The sequence below is a fragment of the Parasteatoda tepidariorum genome, chromosome 1, assembly GCF_043381705.1.
Source record: "Parasteatoda tepidariorum isolate YZ-2023 chromosome 1, CAS_Ptep_4.0, whole genome shotgun sequence".
NCBI lineage: Eukaryota > Metazoa > Arthropoda > Arachnida > Araneae > Theridiidae > Parasteatoda > Parasteatoda tepidariorum.
Genome location: NC_092204.1, coordinates 14,591,332 through 14,614,247, shown reverse-complemented (window position 1 = coordinate 14,614,247; position 22,916 = coordinate 14,591,332). Strand labels below are relative to the sequence as shown.

Genomic DNA, 22,916 nt, shown 5'->3' with positions numbered 1-22,916 from the left:
TTTTCCAGTTCACTGTGAGATTCCAAGAGAAATGAAATATTGTAATGAATATTTGAAATATCATAATTTCAAAAGAACGTCAGTGATCTCTGAGTCGACGTATTCCAAATACACGCATTTGAATTCAATGAAAATTAATAATTTTTATCACTTTAAAAGGCAGTAAACTTAAAAAGTAGTGTCAGATAAAATTTAAATAAACCATAATTTTTTCACTTTTACTTACACTAGAACTCTAACCTATTAATATATGGGTTCACCTTATTTCAAAATTTCTATGAGTACAGAGTAGAGCGAGTTTTTAAGAGTGTATCATACTACGGTAAACTATGGTCTACTATGGTAAACTAGCGTGCAAGGTTACTATCACGATAGAGGGTTCACCCTCCAATGAGATGAACTGGGTTCGAATACCAGCCATAGCTGGTCGATACGAATTCTGCACCCGACTCGCAACGAACACAGTACTGACGTGAAATATACTCAGTGGTAGACGGATTATGGGTTAGAGTCCCCTTGCCGTCAGGAAAACCGTGGGAGGTTCTCGTGGTCTTCTTCTCCGTGTAGCGCAAATGTTGGTTAGTTCCATCACAAAGTCCTCCACGAAAGCAAATTTCTCCCAATACTTGATCGAGGATTTCCTTTGTCTTCTGGATTGGGTTCAAAATTACAAGTCTACGCAGTTGAACATTAGCAGTAGTAAACCCAAAAATTGGGTCGGCGGTTATAAAATAAAATAAATTGAAAACCAGTAAAATAAATTTACCGTACAGAAACATACTTTATTTTTAGCACATTCTTTATTTTGTTTCCATTTAATAATTCAATTTTGGGAAAAAGATCGTTAAAATAAGACTTTTCAGTTAAAAATTACTTAAGAACTTTAAAAAAAAGGTCGAGGTCATTTTCAAAGCAGTAACACATCTATTTCCAAAACAGCTTAACGCTGTATTTTCCCTCTTTAACAAAAATAATTGCTTTTTCTAGTATTATTATTATTGGGGTGAAATAAAAAAGCAAGTAATACTTACATTCTACAAAAAGTATTGGCGCGCTAAAGATGAGTTATTATCTGAGATAACGTTTTACATAGCACCGTTACACATCCGTGATTTTTAGAATTCTTTTTTTTTTTTCTTTCTGGATGTGCATTTTGTTCCGAAACATCTTTATAAAAAAGGTGTTATTCTTTTCACTAATTCCTTCACGTTCGCTCCCACTTTTCGCTTCATTTAGAGTTTCTTCATGCGCGAAGATTTTAAAATCTCAGGATCATCTCTTTTCATCATCCACCCCCTGACATGTCCTCCTTAAATGTCGTTTAGATATCCGTTGCGAATTGATGAGAATGACTAATCAAAATCGAGTGAGATTTCATTAGCTTTATTCCGCGGAATCTATAGAGAAAGGCCAAAGCGTGCCGTCGGTGCTCGTACTAATCTTCTTGACACAAATTTAGAATGGGATGAGATGTAAAGGACAGATGCCAAACGTGAAACATAATCCTTGGTGTGAGGATTTTCGAAATTTCTTGCTTCCTATCTTACATGGTATGAAATTTCGTTAAAGAACATTATATTTCATGCAACAATATTTAAATATTTTTTTTAAATTTGGGTACTTGCACTTAAAGAAGAAGATCACAAGTACCAACACTTGTGATCTATGACGTAAGCGCCAGCTGATTGTTTATAAGCAAAATGGTGCATTAAAGTTCAGCTAAGTTTCTCCACATTAGTTAGATTGTTAATTAACGTAAAGTTAATTAAATGCAGAGCTGTAACACACATTAAATTTGTTAAAATATAATTCTATCGTCTTTTATTTGTATTAGATTTATTACTTGTTTATGTATAGTTGCTATGCCAAGTTTAAAGAACCAATCCGGATAGAAAATCTTACAGTAAAAATTCGAAAACAAACGTCGAACCTGCGACCTATGGATTTCTACGAGATCACTTCTACAGTCCACCGCTCTGGCAACTGAGCTATCGACGGATGCTACAACGTTCGATCAAAACATTCATAAGATCCTTTCATTTTCGAGAAGAAATTATATTGTTTTGTTCAATAATTGACACAATTTCTATTAAAAACTTCTCAACAATTCCTGAAATACCATAGAACTTCTTCAAACTTCTCATTGAAAGATAAAAATAAAATGTTTTTAAAATAATGCAGATTTAAAATCTTATTGTCAAGTTCAAAAAAACTTCTTCCGTTGAGCCGGAGTCGAACCAGCGACCTATGGATTTCTACGAGATCACTTCTACAGTCCACCGCTCTGCCAACTGAGCTATCGACGGATGCAACAAAGTTCGATCAAAACATTCATACAATTCTTTCATTTTCGAGAAGAGATTATATTGTTTTGTTCTATAATTGACACAATTTCTATTAAAAACTTCTCAACAATTCCTGAAATACCATAGAACTTCTTCAAACCTCTCATTGAAAGATAAAAATAAAATGTTTTTAAAATAATGCAGATTTAAAATCTTATTGTCAAGTTCAAAAAAGACTTATTCCGTCGAGCCGGAGTCGAACCAATATTGTCAAGTTCAAAAAAAACTTATTCAGTCGAGCCGGAATCGAACCAGCGACCTATGGATTTGTACGAGATCACTTCTACAGTCCACCGCTCTGCCAACTGAGCTATCGACGGATGCTATAACGTTCGATCAAAACATTCATACGATCCTTACATTTTCGAGAAGAAATTATATTGTTTTGTTCTATAATTGACACAATTTCTATTAAAAAACTTCTCAACAATTCCTGAAATACCATAAAACTTCTTCAAACCTCTCATTGAAAGAAAAAACTAAAATGTTTTTATAATAATGCAGATTTAAAAACTTATTGTCAAATTCGAAAAAAACTTCTTCCGTCGAGACGGAGTCGAACCAGCGACCTATGCATTCCCTCGAGATCGATAACTCCTCAAAAACACGAAACACGAAAACCTCCCATGGATCATGGATCCGTGGGAGGTTTTCGTGTTTTCCTCCTCATGTAACGCAAATGCTGGTTAGTTCCATCAAAATGTCCTCCACGAACATAAATTTCTCCCAATGTTTGATTCAAGAGTTCCCTTGTCTTCTGGATTGTGTTCACAATTACAGGGCTACGGAGTTGAACGTTAGTAGTCGTAAAGTCATAAAACTTGGATCGGTTGTTCAACGACTGTTATGAAATAAGAACAATAGAAAAAAATGCTTAATACAAATTCCAGATGTGTTTTTTTTTTCTCGCTTTTTTTTGAAAAACTTGAAAATGACTTATGACTATTCAGGATTTTGAGTTCTCGATTTTATCAGTCTTTAAAGTGTTAAATGAAGTCTTTTTCTGGGATCCTCTCAATAAGAAAAAAGAAAGTTATTTCTTTTTAGAAAACAGTAGCCTAGCTTGACGCCAAACCCACAGGAGTGGGGGTGAGATACAACTACAACAAAATAGAAGACAGGTGAACAAAAGGAAGGATTCCAGGAAGGAACACCCGTAGTTCACGCTTTCCCTTTCATCTTGGCGATAATCTTCTGACACCTGGTCCACCGACCAACAGATTGAGTTGTATCTTTGCTTGACCGAATAAATCTTTTGGTGCGAAAAATTGCTAACTCTCTCCCTTTGGAGCCAAGCGTAAATACGAACCAGTTTTGAGGGAAAGAGAAATTGGCTTTTTTGGAATGGATTATTCAAAACTTTTTTCTAATTTGCTTAGATTTAATCTTAGCGACATTTTCATCATTTTTAACTGTATCTAAATAAATAATTATTTTTTAAATTTAATGAAATGCTCAGTTTTTTTTTAAAATTTATTCTGTTCGAAATTTATTTTTAAAGTTAATGAAGAATTATTTATGACTATATCACAAGTGAAATCTATGTCCTTTACCATTGAAAATCATGAGCTCAAATGTATAATATACACAATAAAAAACATTATTATTTGCAAGTCTATTTTAACTGCATATCAATTCGAACATATTGTAGTCAATTTAAATTTGTAATTACTAGTATAATACAGTTTTTTTTATTTTACTTATTATAAAGATCCCTGGGATTCTCTTATCTCTATGTCTTTATCTCTAACATAAAAATATAATGGTCTAACATAGTTTTACATTTTTGTCATCGCATTTTTATTGGGAAGAAAATCACATGGTAGGATCCAGTTTATCCACATAGAATTCCATGTTGTTTTTGTTGCCATAAGCATAAAATTAATAAAAATCATAAAAATATTGTTTAATTTCATGGTGAACCTGTACTCATATTATTATGTTTTTGATTTAGATTGTTTTCTAAATTACGAATTTAAAATTAAGATAATTGTCCTTTTTTTTTCTTCTCATTTTAATATAACGCAATTTTGCGCTACATTTTAAGATTAAGTTTTTTAAATCGGTATCTAATCTTATGAACCGTTTCACAATTATTGTTTTTCGTGCCATATACATTAATATCTTCTATATATATATTTCTCTTACACGGCACCAAAAAAAAACCTCATTACAACTCCCCAAATGGCAACGTAAGAAAATCGACCAATGATTGCTGCTAAAAATATCACATGAGGTGGCTCAACATATAGCCCTTTTAAAAACGGAAACAATAACCAGAGTGAGCATTATCAGGTTGTTCAATTCAGATTCATGCCCTAAAAACATGATAATATTTAATTTAAACTCAATTAGGAATTAATTAGGCTGGCCTTCTCCATGACTATAAATAAGTCACAAGGTCAGACTTTTGAGAAAATCAGTTTAGTATTGACTAAACAAGTTTTTAGTCATGGACAACTTTATGTTGGCCTGTCAAGAGTTAAGTCATTTGACAGCCTTTCAGTAATTGCTCCAAGATGCCAAATCTATAATTGTGTTTTCAAAGAAATTCTAAATGCTTAGTGTTAATTTCTTAGAGCTTTGCAGAAAAAAATGTTTTTTGGAAAAAATTTAATTGAAACTTCTATTGGCAGTAGGCAAGGGGAACTGCCAAAATCAAAACTCCCCGATTAGAAATGCAGCATGGCGACCTCCACGTGGTATTTCTCGGGTAATGCTAACAGCCATGCATTTTAATTTATTGTATGTAAAACATCCTTATTTTGTTCTAAAATGTTATGTACTTTATCACAAATGTTAATTAATATAGAAATTGATTTCAATAATGCTGATCACCAAAAAATATTTCATTTGGCGATAAAACAAATTTTTGTGTTCTTGAAAATGAAAGACTTTTTGAGGGTTATTATTTCACAAGGAAAAGTTAGGGTTTAAAGTTTATATTTTTCAATAATAAATTTTTTTTCTAAAACTTTCAAAATTTGTAGCATTAACTAATTTATTATACACATTTAGGTGAGTAACTGCAATATTTGATAATTTATTTTGCTAATATATTTTGCTAATATATTTTGATAATATATTTTGCTAATATATTTCTCATTTAGCTAATGTTTTGATTTTTTCACCATGTACAATCTAAATAGCTAATATACTATTTCTGAAGAAGATAAGAACATTGATAGAATTCTTCTACATAAGTACAATACTATGTCTTTGATGATAAAATACTATGTCTTTGATGATAATATATTATGTCTTTGTGCTAGAACATTGTGTTCATTGGCGAGCGAGCGCAGCGAGCCATGGTTCACGGCGTGAACCACATAGGATTGCGTAGCAATTCTCGGGGGTTGACGAGCGTTAGCGAGCAGGGGGCGGAACCTCTTAGTACTATTATAATATACTATTATACTAAATGATCAGGTCCGTCCATGTAGTACGTTATTCATACAAAAACTGTATTTAATATATCTACCTGTTTGGTAAGCGAAAATATTAAGTTACGATTGTGAACTCTCCAAATTTGTTATAAAACTGTAATTTTAATCACAGGGTAGGATCCAGTTTTCCCTTATTAATTTCCTTAATTTTTTGGCTGACATCAGCATAAAAATAATAAAACTCTTAAAAGTATTGTTTTCCTATTAAATATTTTCTTATTCCGAATTTAAAGGTATTTAGATTAATTTATATTTTTCTGCTCTGCTATTATAACGCTTTTGATTTTAATTCCTTTCTAAATTAAGAGTTTAAAATTAAAATATGTAGTTGTTTCTTCATTATAATGTATTTCAATGAGATTACCTTATTTCGCTACATATTACGATAAACTTATATAAATTGGCTTCCAGGCTTATTAACCATTTTAAAATTATTATTTTTGGGGGGCGAATTACATTAATATAATATTGTAAATTGCAATTAAAGAGATTCGTTAAATGATTAAGAATTAAGCGATCAGTTACTTGCATTCAGAATCAACAATTTAACGATCAATTTCATGTATGCCATGCTTACGCAAATTGTATTTAATATATCATCAGTCTGTTTGATAAGTGAAAATATTAACTTTTATCAAAATGAAAACAAAATATTGGAAGAGAACTTCTCGATTCCGAAATCCTAAGTTAGCCTATGATAATTTATTTTTATTCTGATATTTTAAAATTTTCTTTTCAGCATTTAAAACGTCATGGCTTACTCTAAGTTTGTCTGAACTCAATTTTTGCATACTTTAAATTTCAAATTAGTTTTGGAGGTGACAGAATTTGTGAAGAAGTTTCTCCCGTGGTTTGGCGTCTTCATAATAGAATTAATTATAAGGGAGATGTTTGGACGTGGGAAGTGGGGGCTCATGCAAACAGAATTATTGTTATTATTTTCTCATTTAATTTTTTTTTGTACACATCATTGTTTAAGTGAATAATTTCAACCTTTGTAGAAAAAACTATTTTATGTCAAGTAATAACAGTTATTGCGAAGCATTCGAGGGAGTTGGTAAGCGGGAGCGAACAGGGGAGTTGGTCTCTTATTGTAAGATAAAAACATAAAGGTTAAAACAATTTTTTTTTTCATTTATTAAACAGAAAATGAGAATGGTATAACTACTCAAACGACAAAAATTCGGATTTGTTTAATTGTCATTAGTATTTACATCTAAAATTTGTTTTACACCCAATCTTAATGTTACTCTTTGCTATTATTAAAATTTTTTATTTGGATTATTAATCCAAATTAAAACTTAAAAACTGAAAGGGGAGTAACTTTCCTACAAAATTATCCAATAATATCACATTATTACGCAACATTTTATGCATGTTAAACATATTTAAAACGGTATCTGACTTACTAACTGGTTTGTAAGTTTAAATTAGTTATAGTTTCCTTGTTTTTATGATAAGATTCGTGTGTAATCGTGTCCATTCAACAAATTCAATTACAATAATGAATTTAAAATTATAAAATATTATTAAGAGTTAATTTTTTGTACTAATTTTCCATACTTTATTTTTTACGGCAAAAAAAAATTATGAATATTATTAAAAACCTGTACAGCTATAACTAAGCGTGAGATAAGGTAGATAGAAGACCAACAAATTTCTTTTTGGTTCAAACACGTGTGAGATGAGACTTTGTTTTATCTGGACTTTTATTTACTGTCGTTATAGATAGAATATCTAAATTCTTTGAAGAGAACATGTAATAATTTAAAAAATTCTTAATACTTTTAAATTTTTCTTTCAATATAATATTCTGCATCCTTTCAAAAAAATGATAAATTTATAATAAAATGCATAGAACGTCTTAAAATACAGATTTGAATGAATGATTCTTGCAAATGTAAACTTTCATAAATTAAAGACAGTCAACTTTATTAGCAGCAATGTAAACTGTAGGAACAATAGATTATTCCAAAATAAATATTTTAAATGGTTAATTACTTCAAAAAATAAATTAATAGATATTTTTAAAAAATCATAGAATGATATGAAATTAATTATCCAATAAATTTTTGTACCAAATTACGTAATAAATAATTGAAACACAGATATAAATCCATTATATTAAAATAAAAAATTTTAATTTTAATATGAGATCTGAAAGAGTTCTAAAAAACTTTAATATTATATATCACCGCATTCTTGAACAAAAATTTTAGCACGGAATCAGATTTTTTTTAATATTCCATAATCATCCACATCTAATGCTTTCAAATTTAATAAATTTCTCTTGAAAAATAATTTAAATGACCAGCATTTTACATAAAATCGCTGAAAAACAGCTAATTTAAATGGAAAGTGTATATAACATATTCTAAATTATAATATTTTAAAAATAAGAGCAAAGTATATTTACTTACCAAAAAGTAAAAAAGCGTCTTCTTCAGAAATACCGCTGTTATCTAAATGTTCTTTTAATTCTTCTTTATTCAAAATATTAATTGACATATTCTCCGGAAAAAATTAAACTTAAAATGGAAGCGAGAATATAACTAATTTAGATCGTAGAACATAAAAATTTTATTTAGATTTATTATCGTTTGCTTTTTGAAATAAAAAGACACAAATTCCAGCTTATAGCTCGCACACAATTAAATAATAAATAAGAGTGTAGATGAAAATTATCAAAATCACTGCCTTATTCTCAAATTTTGCAAATTTTTATGAGCCCAAGTAATGCAGCATTGAAGAAGCTTTTAAACATTAAAAAATTAGACCACAAACGATTTTTATTTTCACGTAATTGAGCCTTATCTCCATATTGACGTTTTGCGCCATTTTCAAAATAAGCGTGTACAGCGCTGACTTTAGATAGGTTAAACTTGACCATACAGTCACGAGTTACAGTTGCAAACTCACAGCAGTTATAGAAATAACATATTACTCGCAAAAAATAACTTTTTTTTAATTTCATTATTACGACGATGCCTTCGAAAAATAGCGTTAACACTATCGTGGAAGAAATTTTTCATCGCAAATTCTGTCTCATCTCCATTGGTGTATTAAAATTAAGAGAAAAGTGACTTCACACAAATGTAGAGTAACTTATGAAGCTTCAAATGTTGAAAATATATTTTCAAAATATCACTTTTTTCAAATTTAAGTTTTTAAATTACTAATGGACGCGAAAGAGAATTTGCCGTGAAGGGTTTCTCCCATGGTATTGCGTCCTCTTAGTATTTAGATTCCACATTTTTTTGCTATATTCTGTTTCATTAATGAGTATTCCGAGCTATTTTCATTTATCTAAATACGCATTACAAGTGACTTATATTTTTCGAACACGTGTTTCGAGTTATGTCAGATCCAATTTGTTAAACGCGAATTTTGAGGTATGTCTAATTTTTCAAACGCACGTATCAAGCTATGTCGTTCAATTCCATATACTCGCCTTTTGAGCGACATCCAAACTAAAAAGTTCATCTCTGAATGCTATTCTATTTAATGGGATGCTTACAAGTGACGTTGAATGGGTATCTCGATCCTGATTGGTTGCTGAAACGTGCCATTTGTTCACGTTCGCAACTGTTCTTTCATTTCTATTTCGAGTAAAACCCGTCAAATATCAATTCATTTATTTAACAAATTCTATATTCCTTCACCAAGATTTCATTTCTTTCACTATATAATTCTTATTACTTAACACAAAGACACGCAGGAAGCATTTTAAAACATAAACAAACTAATTATACATCAAAGTTGCCGGGTACACAAAGCAAAATTAGAACACGGTTACAATAAAAGACATAAGCAAATAGTAAGTATAACATAAAGTAAATAAAAGACATAAACAAATAGTTATCTTCTTCTTTTTGAAGTGTAAGTACCCAATTAAATAATCACCTATATTATATTGATCATTGACAGAGCTTAATATTTTCATTCACATGTAACGTTTTAAAAAGGCGGAAAAAAAAGAAAAGGGAAAAATTATTAATAAATAATGCCGTTATTTTTTAAACTGACTAAGTTCATTTGGAAAGTGGTATAAGTCCAGGGCTTTAAATGGTAAATGTGGGAATGAACTTAATATTAACAAAACTTTGTCAATTTGTGATACTTTTTAAAACGCTATAGTTTTATAAAACGTCGAAATGCAATAACGATTAAAAAAAACGTAAAAAAAATAAATAAATAAACGACTTTTTAGCTCAAAATAGACTTAGTTTCTTCTTTCTAAAATAGCGGCTCAATTATTGATTTGTCTAAACAAATTAATTTCAGTTTTTAATGATATAATCATGTCTTGTTCAAACATCTGGCGTTTTCATAGTTCTATAAAAAACACGTGACTTTTGGTAATTTATTTCAATAAAAAACTTTTTTTTAAAAAAAACTTGCTATTAGAAATGCTCTGCGTAGCAGATTTTCACGAAAAGTCAGTACTCATCGGTTATTTAAATTGCAACTCGTGTCATCAATATTTATGGTAATTATTTCCACTTAATAATCTGTGTAACATAACCAATTTTTTAAAACGGAAACGGATCAAATGTTTGGGAATAATGTTCGTTATTATAAATAAACGACTTTTATGAATAGAATGGAATGGCGAAGAAGCTTTTACTCTTGAAGCTTACCAATTTAAATATTAATACCCTAATAAAATTTTTTTTATTATATCAGGTGCCATTCGTAGATGACCCCATGATTTCCAAGGCAAAGAGAAACAAAATAAAAATGAAATTTCCTATGCGGATAGTATTTTCTGTCAAAGCGACTTGCAGGTAGGGTGCTTCGTTATGGAAGATTTTAGAAATCTCTGTCAAGAACAAAACCAAAAAGTTATTTATATAAAGGTTGGTAGCAAATTAATACTGAAGCGAAAATAAGACACAAATGCTATCGGAATCTGACAAATTCCCACTGAGATGGGACAACAGTTCAACAGCAAAACCTGATTGATTGCTGGATGTAACAGGGAACAGTTGAAAGGCGATCATTAGAAATACCCTATGTGCCCATTCCGTCATGGCTTATGGGGACCTCCTCCTCATATGTGAAACGTCTCCCCTCATAAAAACATATAAAATTTTATCTAAACAACAGCAATTTTGCAGCTATATCTGATTTATTTCAATTAGATTCTTTGCTAGAAATATTTTGCAAAACTATATTTTCAGAAGACAAAATTAACATTGTGAGAAAGAAGCATAAAAAAAAGGGGAAAAAAAAAAACACTGAAAAAAAGAGTCATTTTAAAATCGGACTACAAAAACAAAATGGAGGTGATAAGTTGTTCTCTTTGAAAATTATATGAAATTAAAAAAAAAAAAACATGCCATTTAGGTAGTGAAGCCTAAATTTAATGCCACTCAACATTTATTTTTATGTAAAAAGATATTGTTTTAGAAATTAATTTACATACAAAGGTTAATTTGAAGTATGCAGAAAGAAATTTTTAAAACTTTATAAATACATTTTTCAATTATACATCTGCAATAATAGTACATTATCTTACATTAGGTATCAATTAGCAATACTCTCTCAGTGTAGCAATCTCAGAATAAGTTAAAAATATTGACAAAAATTAAGAAAATTTCATTACAATACGTAGTTTTTTTAAAATTTTAAATCACTTGTTTGAAGATATATTTTTATCAGATTAACATATCGCATAAGTGAAATTATTAGGAAAATTTTTAAAGCTCATATTAAAAAGTATGAAAATATTAAAAAGCATGAAAAAAAATATTAATAAAAGTATTAAAAAGCATGATATGTGAAAAGTTCCTTTCCTTAAACTTGAAACAAATCCCTGTTTATTAATTAATTTTAAAATAATATTTAAAAAATCCAGGCTCGATTTTCTGGTCGCAACGCAACTTTTTTCTGATGTTTTTATCAGCACTTTTTTCCGTTTAATGTGAGTATACCGATTCGCAAGTATGACGGAGAGTGACGCCGGTGCAGGTGATCAGGTTGCCAATGTAAAGTCAACTGTTTTATTTTATTTTATAACCGTCGTTGAACAGCCGACCCAATTTTTTAGTCTACGATTATCAATGTTCGACTCCGTATCCTTGTAATTTTGAACCTAATCCAGAAGATTAAGGAACTTGGATAAATTACTGGGAGAAATTTGCCTTTCTGGAGGAATCTTGGAAGGAGCTAACCCGCAATTGCGTTACATGGGGAGAGAAACCACGAAAACCTCCCACGGATCCATAATCCGTCTACCACTGAGAATATTTGTCGTCAGCACTGTGGTCGGTGCGAGCCGGGTGTGAAATTTGAATCTCAGCCACAGCTGCGATTTGAACCGGGGTCACCTCATTGGGAGGCCAACGGTTTCATTGTAATTATTTTGGTCACCAAAACTTTTTTTGAAGTAAATAAACAGATAAAAAAAAAGCTGAATTTACCTGCACCCGCTAAATTGAAAAGTGCTAAAATGATAATAACATTAAGAATAGTAATTAAAAAGCAGCATTTAACATTGCATGCAAAAAATATAATTTTTTTTTTAGTTAATAAATTATAAAGCTAAAAACCTTTCTTTTTCTTCAAAAAATTATTATTTGTTCAGGGATCATTTTAACATTCAATGCTCGGATCGGGAGTAATTTTAATTTACCGGAATAATTGGACATCGATTAAAGTAGTATTTGCATGAATAAAATACATTTTAAATATAATTTGAATACTATTCATTTACTCTGTACTTTTCTGATTATTTTTTACCTTATACATACTAGTCTTCACACAACTTAAGTATTTTAATAACTCTTTCATCAAAAAGTCATTACATGTATTTCTAATAATCCTTCGCTTCCATAAATAGAAACTCATCTAAGATAAATATAAAACAAAGCACATTTTTTCTTAACATCATCCCAATAAACACCCAATGAAATTAACAAGGTTAAGGGATTAATTTACTAAAAAAAAAAATTAACAGCTGCCTGCCTAATCCCTCCAAGCGTCCCTCAGATTTGGCGAAATCTCTTCCTGAGTCCAGTGTTGCCAGATTGGGCTACAAGTAGCGGATTGGGCTACTTTTAAAAGTCCCCGCTACTGAAAATTGAATTTTCGCTACTTGCTACTTTTTGGGCTACTTATTATTTTTCGAACGCTACAAATCTTAAATATGCGCTACTTTTTTTCCTTACTGAAANGAGTCTGAAGATTCGGCAACCCTTGGCAGGGTTCTCTATTCCTTCCATCTTTCACAGGTAGAAAGGATAAGCGTCTTTGTGCTGCAGAGACGTATCGTAAGCTTTTCCGAAGAACCGTGTGTTGCTTTTTCCCTTTCCAAGTGTGTGTTTATGATCGTGTGTGAAGTTGTTTTCTCCGTAGTGTTTGTTCTTATGTTTGGAAACTTTTACACGTGCTCTTTTATTTTGGACTAAACTTTTTTCTTGTGACTTTTTATACCAAGATGAATTGGACACATAGGATTTGTGCTGTGCTTTTAATAGCTTTAGGAGGTAAGATTTGTTTTTATAGTTATATATTTGTAAGTAAGCCTCCCCGGTGAGATTTGTTCATAATTTGCATTTTATTTCATCTTAAATTGAATTATTTTTTATAAATGCTTTTAAATAAATAGCGTACAAAAGAATAAAAAAACTCAATAAATTTTAATAATATCTTTTATTTCATCATTTATATTTTGAGCGGTCGCCGGTTTTCAAAGTTAATAATTGATAATTTTGAGTGCCAGTTTTTTAAATTCTCTGAATTTTAAATCAATTTGTGAAATGCAAGTAATTATTTGAAAAGTTGCGATAGCATGCTGTTAATCTGATTTTTAAAAAAATAAGGCTTAATATCGTGAAAAGAAATTTATGCTGAATGCTTTTTAAATAACTCCTATTACTTAAATTATCGGCACGTATCAAGTTTGATAGAGACATTTAAGAAGAAATATCAATAAAATTTAAGATAGCGCAAGTTAAAATGTTAAAAAATTATTAATTTTTTTAGGATAGAGCGCTATCTTTCGATGGAGCGTAGAGGATAGAGTGCTTGCCTTCCAATAAGGTGCTCCGGGTTCGAATCCCAGCAACGGCTGGTCTATATGAATTCGCTCCCGGCTGACACCGACCACAGTGCAGACGCAAAATATTCTCAATGGTAGACGGATCATGGGTTAGAGTTTCCTTACCGTCAGGTCAACTATGGGGGGTTTTCGTGGTTTTCATCTCCATGAAAGGCAAATGCAAGTTAGTTTCATCAAAAAGTTTTCCACGAAGGTACATTTCTCCCAATACTGGTTCCTGGAGTTTCTTTGTCTTCTGGATTGGGTACAAAATTACAAGGCCACGAAGTTGAACATTAGTAGTCATAAACCCAAGGGTCGGCTATTATAAAATTAAAACAATATTTAGCTTGGTAATTTATTTTTGCCTTATATTTCTCCTTAAATTTCATTTTATTTTCTATAACGAATCGCTACAATTGTTAAACGTACCGGCTCATGTGGCTTATTATTTACCAGCCTCTGTTCTAATATTGATCTATGTTCTAATAAATCTAACACTGTTCTAATATAATCTATCACTTGATTAAAAAAAAGTTATTAAACTTACGAAGCCATGCTATGACAACCATTTTGATGTCTTTCATATATGCATGTATAATCTTAAAGTAAGGACTAGATTATTACTGCTATATTGCTGGTCTTGCGGTGGTGCTTTGGGGGTTGAAGAGCAAAAGATTCGAAATCAATTTAATACCTGGCAAACTGATTAGATGAAGTGACAGCAAAAAAATTTTTTTATCATTTAAAATATTTCTCCCTCAGCACTTTCACGGTACTTACAACATTTTAAAATTAAAAAATTATTATTATAGAGTTCTTTGTTGATTCATTGTCCATTTGTTATACCTTCTATAATCATGAGTAGAAACAAAAGGAAACTTGTGTGCTTTCTACCAACATTTTGTAGTTTGATGCTTTTATAACGTACAAGATAATTTTCATTATCATAAATAATCATATAAATATCACAGGCGACGAACTAGATAGAGGGCCTTATCTGGATTTGTCGCACTTATGAGCCATCATCAGAAGATTTCACATGGGGTAGACTTGAGATGAGAACGGGTTCAGGCCGGGCCTGTCGCGGACTCGAACTCCTGATAAAAGTTTCATAAACTTTTTTATTACTTTTAAACAGACGCTTGTGAATAAAATATTGCAATGCATTCCCTTGTTTAGGCAACAAAGGCCTTATATCGAGACCGCAAAATTAGGCTTTTATGTGATGTATATCTCGGGCTCCGATTAAAATTCTTGGGGCTCCGAAAGTGAGGCCGAATTGTAGACGTAAAGATCATACTCTATGAAGATAAATTTTATCCATAAATTTTAGCGTAATAGTTTTTAATAAATAATTTAAACTCTTTTAAGTCTTTTAATTATTTGCATAATTTAATGAGCTTACGATATCTTTTTCTAATAAAATATGATTTTATTTTCAATACATACTACATATGTTTTTTTCTTTTTTTTTTAAGTCTTGAATACTTTCTGCAAGAAAAAAGAAAGAAATTATTTATTTTGATCTTTATTAAAAAAATAATTAAAATTACATTCGTACGATAAAAAATTACGATGAAAGATTTTTACTTGAACTGTTTTGCAAAGTCATTGTAAATACTGATTTAGAAAACAATCTGTGTTAGTCAATTTCGGGAACTATTTATTTAAGAATTAACGTAATTTTAGAAACAGCAGATAAGTAGTAAATCCACATTGCATTTTAAATGTAGTTTAAAATAAGAAAAGTAAAAGTTATCTTCTATTTATTTGCAGAATCATTTTTGATTAAACTAACTTTATAATTTGAATAGTACAGAAATATTGTTTGATTAAAATTGTCTGCATTTAAAAACTCAGACAAATGGTTCATATTATCAAATCGCAAGCGATAAATAATTTCCATTCTACATCCTCAAGTTATACAAGTTAATTATAATTTAAAAATGTCTATAACAAAAATATATTTTCAGTGAAAAGTACATTTAAATCGTTTTCCGTATTTCGGGGTTTATCAAGGTTCATGAAAGTTAACAGCTGTGTTATACTTAATGCCATAAAAAAAAAAAAAAAAAAAAAAAAAAAAAAAANTTAATTTTTTTTTTTTTTTTTTTTTTTTTTTTTTTTTTTTTTTTTTTTTTTTTTTTTGTCGATAAGGAGTAAAGGGATCGGGTAACCTTTCCTTTCCGCCAAGGATAGTACTTGCGTTTGATTCTGAGAATTTCGAACGTGAAATTCCAATTGCCTTAACCATTTTCTCATGTCCATGTGAGGTCCATACCACAGTATCTCCTTCTACAGAATAATCACCTGTGGTCAGACATTCCAGTGAGTGATTATTTTGTGGTCCGCAGAAAAGGAAATGGATCATCAAGGTGTCTATTATCTAAAAATATTCTATGGGGACTGGAAGCTCTACATGGGTGTTGAAATAACGGGTTTCCACTCAAAATTATTTGTGTAGATTTAGTAAAGAACGCTATGAACTATCTTTTGAAAATTCTTTATTTTTGTTTCAATTTTATGAACAGTGTGATTGTTATTAGCATGTATGTATTCCGTGAATTAGTTCATATTTGTAGTTATAATTTTAATAGAAGTAGTTTTTATCGTAAACGAAATATGTTTTTATGCCTGTTATTCTTTATAAAGCGCAACGTATCTTAATAGGTGTTAAGATTTATTTAAGTTTAAAATAAATACTGTTATTATTTTCAGTTATTTTTTTCGGCTAACGTAGTTTTATGTATATAAAGAAGGAATTAGTTATTAGTTAGCGGACGTAAATTTGTCGTAAATTTATTAGTAAACAGTACACTATGGTATCTAATTTCTTTTAGTATTATATTAGTGTGAAATTAAATAGAATTTTTATTTATTATTATCATTATTTTGAAGAAATATTACTCATTACAATAAAAAAAATCCACTTATTATTCATTATTACAAATCCTTTAAGACATCAGTGCACTAAATTTTTAAAAACCAAAATGTATTTATTTACAGAAATAATTTTTGATTGCAGATTTAATTTAGCAATTTCTGTTATTTTATAATGCTTTTGACTTTCCCCCCCTTGCTCTTAAAATGACTTACTTGTACAAGAATTTACAAAAAGAAAAGAAAATACAACTAGTTAATTTTATTTTTTAATTAACACTTGAAATGAATTATGTGTGTATCAAAGACAATATTTTCTTCTCATACATGTTTCTTTAAAATAATTAAATTAGTTGCCATTAACTGAAATCTGGCGTTCCCACTTCAATTATTACTACCCAGAATAAAACTGAATTAATGCTGATATAAAAGATAAGTGTATAATTTATTTCTGAAGAAAAAAAGACCTTCTCTGGAACGATTTGCCTGAGGCATGTTGTAAAAAACTATGTTAATGTCTGTGCGTAAACATTAATGTTGCAAAAGCCTTTTAACCCTGGGTTCGGGACGCCTCTATTTGTTTGCATGTTTTTGGCGCACCCTCAAAGGTTGGATTGTGAGAATCTACCCTTGAACTTCTATTCAAAGTTACAAAATGTTCCAAAAATACATTAAAGTTTGGATTAAAATTGAGGGAGAGTTTTTTAATGCTTAATTTTCCTATTGTTTAGTGTATTAAGTCAGAGTATTTGATTTTTAAAAAGCAGTCTCGTTAAAATTAATATAGAAATTACAAGCTGTGTTAACTAAACTAATCGTCCTAACGATCTTGTAAATTATAAATTCTTGAAGCATGCGACTTGGAACTGTTTGTCCAAAGAACTGTTTAATTAAACTTCTGTTGTATTTAGCAATTTAAAATATTAATAAATTAAAATCTCCAAACTATAATTTACTATTTCTTTTCATAATATTGTTTTAACCATTTACATTATCCATCAGATTATCCATTATTACATCATCCATTAAATTAAACATTTTCAATCTTTTTATTAGTATTATTATTTACTTTAATTCAGTGAAGTAAATATTAAAGAAGCCTATCGTATTCATCATCGTTATTTATTATAGGTTTTCAGAATGAAATATCAAAACCCTTAATTTAAAGTCTAGACATATTTATTCTAGACACCATAAAAACTTTTAAAACAACTATGGATTTCTTTGTGGATATTTTGTGGTTCCCAAAACTCATTTCCTTATGTTATTTTTTACTTTAATTTATAAATAATAATATTTTTATAGTATACGCAATTATTTTAATAATAAGCATCCAGGGGTCTGTCCAGACATTTTGTGAAAGGTCCATTTTTCGTGAAATTGTGAAAAAATTACTCACATTCTTTCAACCAGGGTCCGCTTTTATGAATTTGTGCCAATAGGGTCCGTTATTGCAAAAAAAAGCTTTTTCAAGGAGTTTTTAAATTGTAAAGACATACAAGATTATGCTCAACACTGTAAAATTATAATTAAAAAAATTAAATTTTAAAAAATAAACAACAATTGCTGCTTCTAAATTAGAGATGCAACATACAAATATTTGGTATTTAGCCTATACTGCTGAACGCAGAATATTAATTTCGGACGAATAATGGAAGAATCGTCTGCCGAAGACAAAACTTAATTCGTTTACATCCATCTTTCTTGTTTTCTGCCCTGGAAAGGGTTTATTCGATTAACAAATTAATAATGAAGATAAACAAATTTGTGAAGGGTCCGATTAAAATCATTTTGTGAAGGGTCCGTTTTTAAGTTAAAATATTTTGTGAAGGGTCCGTTTTTATGAAAAGATATTTTGTGAAGGGTCCGTTAACGGACCCAAATTTCTTCTAAACAGACCCCTGGCATCGATGCAATAGAATTTGCAGTACTTTTATTGAAATAATACATATTTATTAGAATTATACAATAATCTATTATCCAGAAAACATAAAAAAAGTGAATGATATTCATTAAATTTTTACTTAAAAGTAAATAAGTTTAATTATTTTAGAAACGACGTTACTTTCATTTATAGTAAAAAGTTTTAATTAATTTAAAATAAAAAAAATGTTAGTATGCACTGTTTCACACCCGTCGAAGTACATCTTAGCCTAGATGATCATCGATTTATTTATTCTATGATCGCGCATTATCTATAGAAAATATTATAATAGCATCCAGATAATAATACTTCGATAACATAATGTGAAGGTTATTCATAAAATGTTTACTTTGAAGTAAATAAGTTTAACTTAAAAAAAGCTAAGTTACTTTGCATTTATAGTAAAAAGTTTCGATTGATTGAAAATAAAAGAAATATTAGTATGCACAAGTTCGTCCCGTATCGAAGTACATCTACATCTTGATCATCGATTTATGCTATGATCGCACATTCTTTATTGGAAATATTATAAATAACATATTACTCATTAGTTAATATTTCCATTGTTTGTGTTAGTGCTGATAAACTTTTTGAGAAAATTTTTATTTTATTACTTAATAATCGCCATTCGCAAACCTGTTTGGAGTTTGTGGTTGACGATTTTCCAGTTATTGTTCGTGGCGGAAGTATGAAATACCACTCCTTACCTCAATCTACTTCGAATCGCAAACTGCCCACTCCTTATTTCTGAATCACCTGCTTGGCTAGAATTCCAATGATAATTGTGAGATTTCATGAACAAATTAAAAAGAAAATAATAAATAAGGTCGCCGAGTTCTGATTTTTTGTTTCACTGTGTTAAAATATAATTTGCGGTAGAAATTATCTAACTATCTTTAGAAAATGTGAAGCAGTTTCGTTGCATCACCAAGCGTTATCATTTGCAATAAATTATTAACATTACAACCGCAGGAATATTCGTTCTAGTCAGAATATTCTTGTGGCACCTAGTTGGATGAAGCAATTTCGCAGCTAGAAGAAAACGATTCATTTTACGTGACAATTATTATGAATCTTCGCTCAGTGGTTTCATGGTCGTTTACTGGTTTTTGTTTTGAATTCCAGTTTTTAAGAAGGGCGGCGTTGAAAAAATGTCAAATTAAACTTCTTAACTTTTTTTTGCGATTGACATATGCTGGTGCCAGGTTTTCTGGGTTGATTTCATGCTCGGAATACTAAGAGCAAAGATTGGTTTTTTTCCTTTTTAAACCTAGATTTTTTGGATTATTTTTTTAGAGCTTCGTAAAGTCTTAATATTCTTTCCAAGTTACCTGGCACGTTGCTGGGTGACAATAGTTGGAGGAGTTTAAATATTATATTTTTTAGAAAATTACCGACTATTTAAAAATTTAACGTTATGTTGCCCAGATCTATTTATGCTTTTGGAACGATACGGGGTACATCGTGATTATAATAAATGAAACATTCCCGCAACGACCTAATATTTGCCGGAGATTCACAGAGGTTACGGATCCACAATTTCGTGACCCTGGTCAGTGGTCTCAATGTGATGTCAATGTGGTCCCTGGTCAGCATTGCCTCAAAATGCCGCCTTTGCTTCCCAGACAAACATCGATCTGAAGCTGGGAGGGCTAATTTATTATTATTTTTCGTAATTAATATTTCTGATAAACTTTTTAAGTTACTGCCAAATTGGTGAGATTTTTTCAACTGGAAAAATCAGTGAGAAATTAAATCAATGAATAGTTCTCGATTTCAACATAAATGCATATTTTGCATCAGGCATGATTGCTACATAAATTCATATTTTGCATCAGGTATGTTTGCTAAATAAATTCATATTTTGCATCAGGCATGATTACTACATAAATTCAAATTTTGCATCAGGCATGGACTATTCATCGTTCAAATAATTTCCCAGATCTTAAAAAATTGGAACACAAACGAATGTTCATTTTTCCAACAAAACTGTGTTCTTCAAATCAACATTTTGTTCCATCTCATAATCAGCATGGCCAAACTAGTCAAATGAAAGTCATGAATAACTAAATCGAACTTACAGAAATAAAACTAGCGTGTTATTTACCAAGAAGTTTTTTTTTTTTTTTTTTTTTTTTTTTTCCCCATGGCGAGCCTTTGAAAAACGGCCTTCAAAATAAAATTAATTTAATTTTGCTTATTTTCGAAGAAAACAATTTGCTTCTAAGTTTTCAGCTGTGAAATTAGTAATTGTTCTCAAATTGCTTTTTGTTTGCCCGTTTAAGTAATTAGCGTATCTACTAGCCTAATACTATATATCCTTCTAGCGTGGGCTTGTCCGTGTTCATTGGCATTAAATCTTTGTTCGTACCGTTCTTAAATGACAGGTACCGTCTAGACACGTATAGACCTCTGCACCACACCTACAAAATTATTATTTTCCTCCTGCCCTCCTGAAGAACTTTCGAAGAAAAATTGCAAAATCATTCTCCTACCATCCCTTGGACACTTTTTTTTTTTGAAGAAGTGGTCTGCAGAATTATGTGGGTGTGGGCAACAGCCTGGACCACGGAATAAATTGATGGAGCAAAACAAGAATTAAAAAAGATGGCTTAGAGCTCTATTTTAGTTCAGAAATATCGACTTCGTTGGGTGGAACCCCCCCCCCCCTTGCACTATCTCTTCAAACTCCTGGGTAGGTAGCTGTTCAAAAAGCAGATAGCTAAGGATCGTTACGCTACTGTCTACGCCTCAAATGATGTACGCCCTTTATGGAAACACCTCCAGGTAAAAAAAAAATTATAGTGGGCTCTGAATCCGAGGGAGAAAAAATTGCAGCGGGGTTTTTAATTGCAGTTCTTATCTCCGAATCTTCGCACTTGCTGTAATGTTTCTTTCGGTTCCAGCTTTTTTCTTTCTTTTTTTTCTGGTGCGCGTTGAAAAAAATTAAGTATTTTTTTTTTCTCGTCAGGATTACTTACTAAGAGTAATTTCATGATCCGGTGAACTCGACTACCGGTTCATCAGGTGCGCATCAGTAGTTAAATATCGCTATTTTATTTTTGTAACTGTAACTGTGCACTGATATTTTTTCGAATTCAAGTCTTATAGGTCAGATTTTAAGGTAAATAAAGAAATCGTAACAGTTAAGTATCTGTCAATTGTTGTTGTTCAGTAATATCGCTTGCTGAGCTATAAGCGATAAGCAGAGAGCTCGCCGCACTTATCTATACTCAATACCGCTTGCACAAAATCTAGCTTATTACAATCTAGGGTGAACGGAGTATGACAGTAATTACAAATTCATATGTTTATTAAAATAAAAATTTACAGTATTTTATTCGAATATGAGTTTCTATATATATAACTATATGTGGCGGATTAAGATCAGAATGATTATGGTTTTTACCTAAAAGGAATATTGAATTAAATGAAATTTTCTTAGAGGTACCCAACATTTCTTTTATTTTGCGGTTCAGTTATCTTATTATTGCTATCAAAAATGACTTCGTCTAGAAAAAATGAAACAACAAATAATAAATTTTTAATACATTCTATCTGAAGCATATTATTATGGAGCATACTATTATTCCATTCAAAATTTGCAAAAAGGAGAAATTTATACGTATACTATGGATTTTCTTGAAAGAAAATAGACATTGACTTTTTAGGGGTTTAAATACCAATAATCAGATATTTTATAAAACTTAGCTTCTTATTTTGAGTTTTTTAATCTTTAAACATTTGAATGAACTAAAAAAAAAGAGTCATTGGAGGTTGAGTGTAGCTTTATTAGCCATTCGTATTGTACGCAGATCAAATTTTAATGAAACTCTAGTTTTATTTCTATTAAACTTAAATATTTCATTGCTAAATATATTTAAAAAAAATACTTTAATTTTATTCTCTCCATCTATTTGCTAAATAAAGCATTTATAGATAGTTGGAATCGTAATAAATATTGTTAGGAAAATAGCCGGTGAATAATAGAATTCTACTTTTATCTGACATAGTAAAATCTTGTTTGGTGTAGATGTTAGTGTGAGGAAAATGTAGCAGTACATAAACTTCTAAATGCTTTAAACAAGCAATTTTTTTTTTAAATTTTATGATTTATTCCTTATTCAACAAAACATTCTATTTTTTCTCACCATAAAACGAAGTCCGAACTTTCCCCGAGGGATAAGAAAAAAAAGTAGAGAAACCATTCATTTCACTTGTTGTTAACTGGAAATAGAATCGGGAGCTATTTTAAAACCTCAAAAAGATAATTC

At 30.2% G+C, this 22,916-nt stretch overlaps 1 protein-coding gene and 2 non-coding genes across 3 annotated transcripts in view; 1 reads left to right on the top strand and 2 right to left on the bottom strand.

The window, feature by feature from the left end:
* Positions 1–2,217: 2,217 nt before the first annotated feature.
* Positions 2,218–2,306, bottom strand: TRNAY-GUA (transfer RNA tyrosine (anticodon GUA)). The gene is given in 2 exon segments: positions 2,218–2,253; positions 2,270–2,306. It is a non-coding gene; the product is annotated as a tRNA-Tyr (tRNA).
* A 270-nt stretch (positions 2,307–2,576) lies between these two features.
* TRNAY-GUA (transfer RNA tyrosine (anticodon GUA)) lies at positions 2,577–2,665 on the bottom strand. Its single transcript is given in 2 exon segments — positions 2,577–2,612; positions 2,629–2,665. It is a non-coding gene; the product is annotated as a tRNA-Tyr (tRNA).
* Positions 2,666–12,969: 10,304 nt separating this feature from the next.
* LOC107439303 (neural cell adhesion molecule 1) overlaps positions 12,970–22,916 on the top strand; it is a 75,882-nt gene continuing 65,935 nt past the window's right edge. The window contains exon 1 of the mRNA XM_043045422.2: positions 12,970–13,281. Within this exon, the coding sequence (XP_042901356.1) occupies positions 13,233–13,281 (49 nt within the window). The 5' untranslated portion in view covers positions 12,970–13,232. The remainder of the gene's footprint in view (positions 13,282–22,916) is intronic.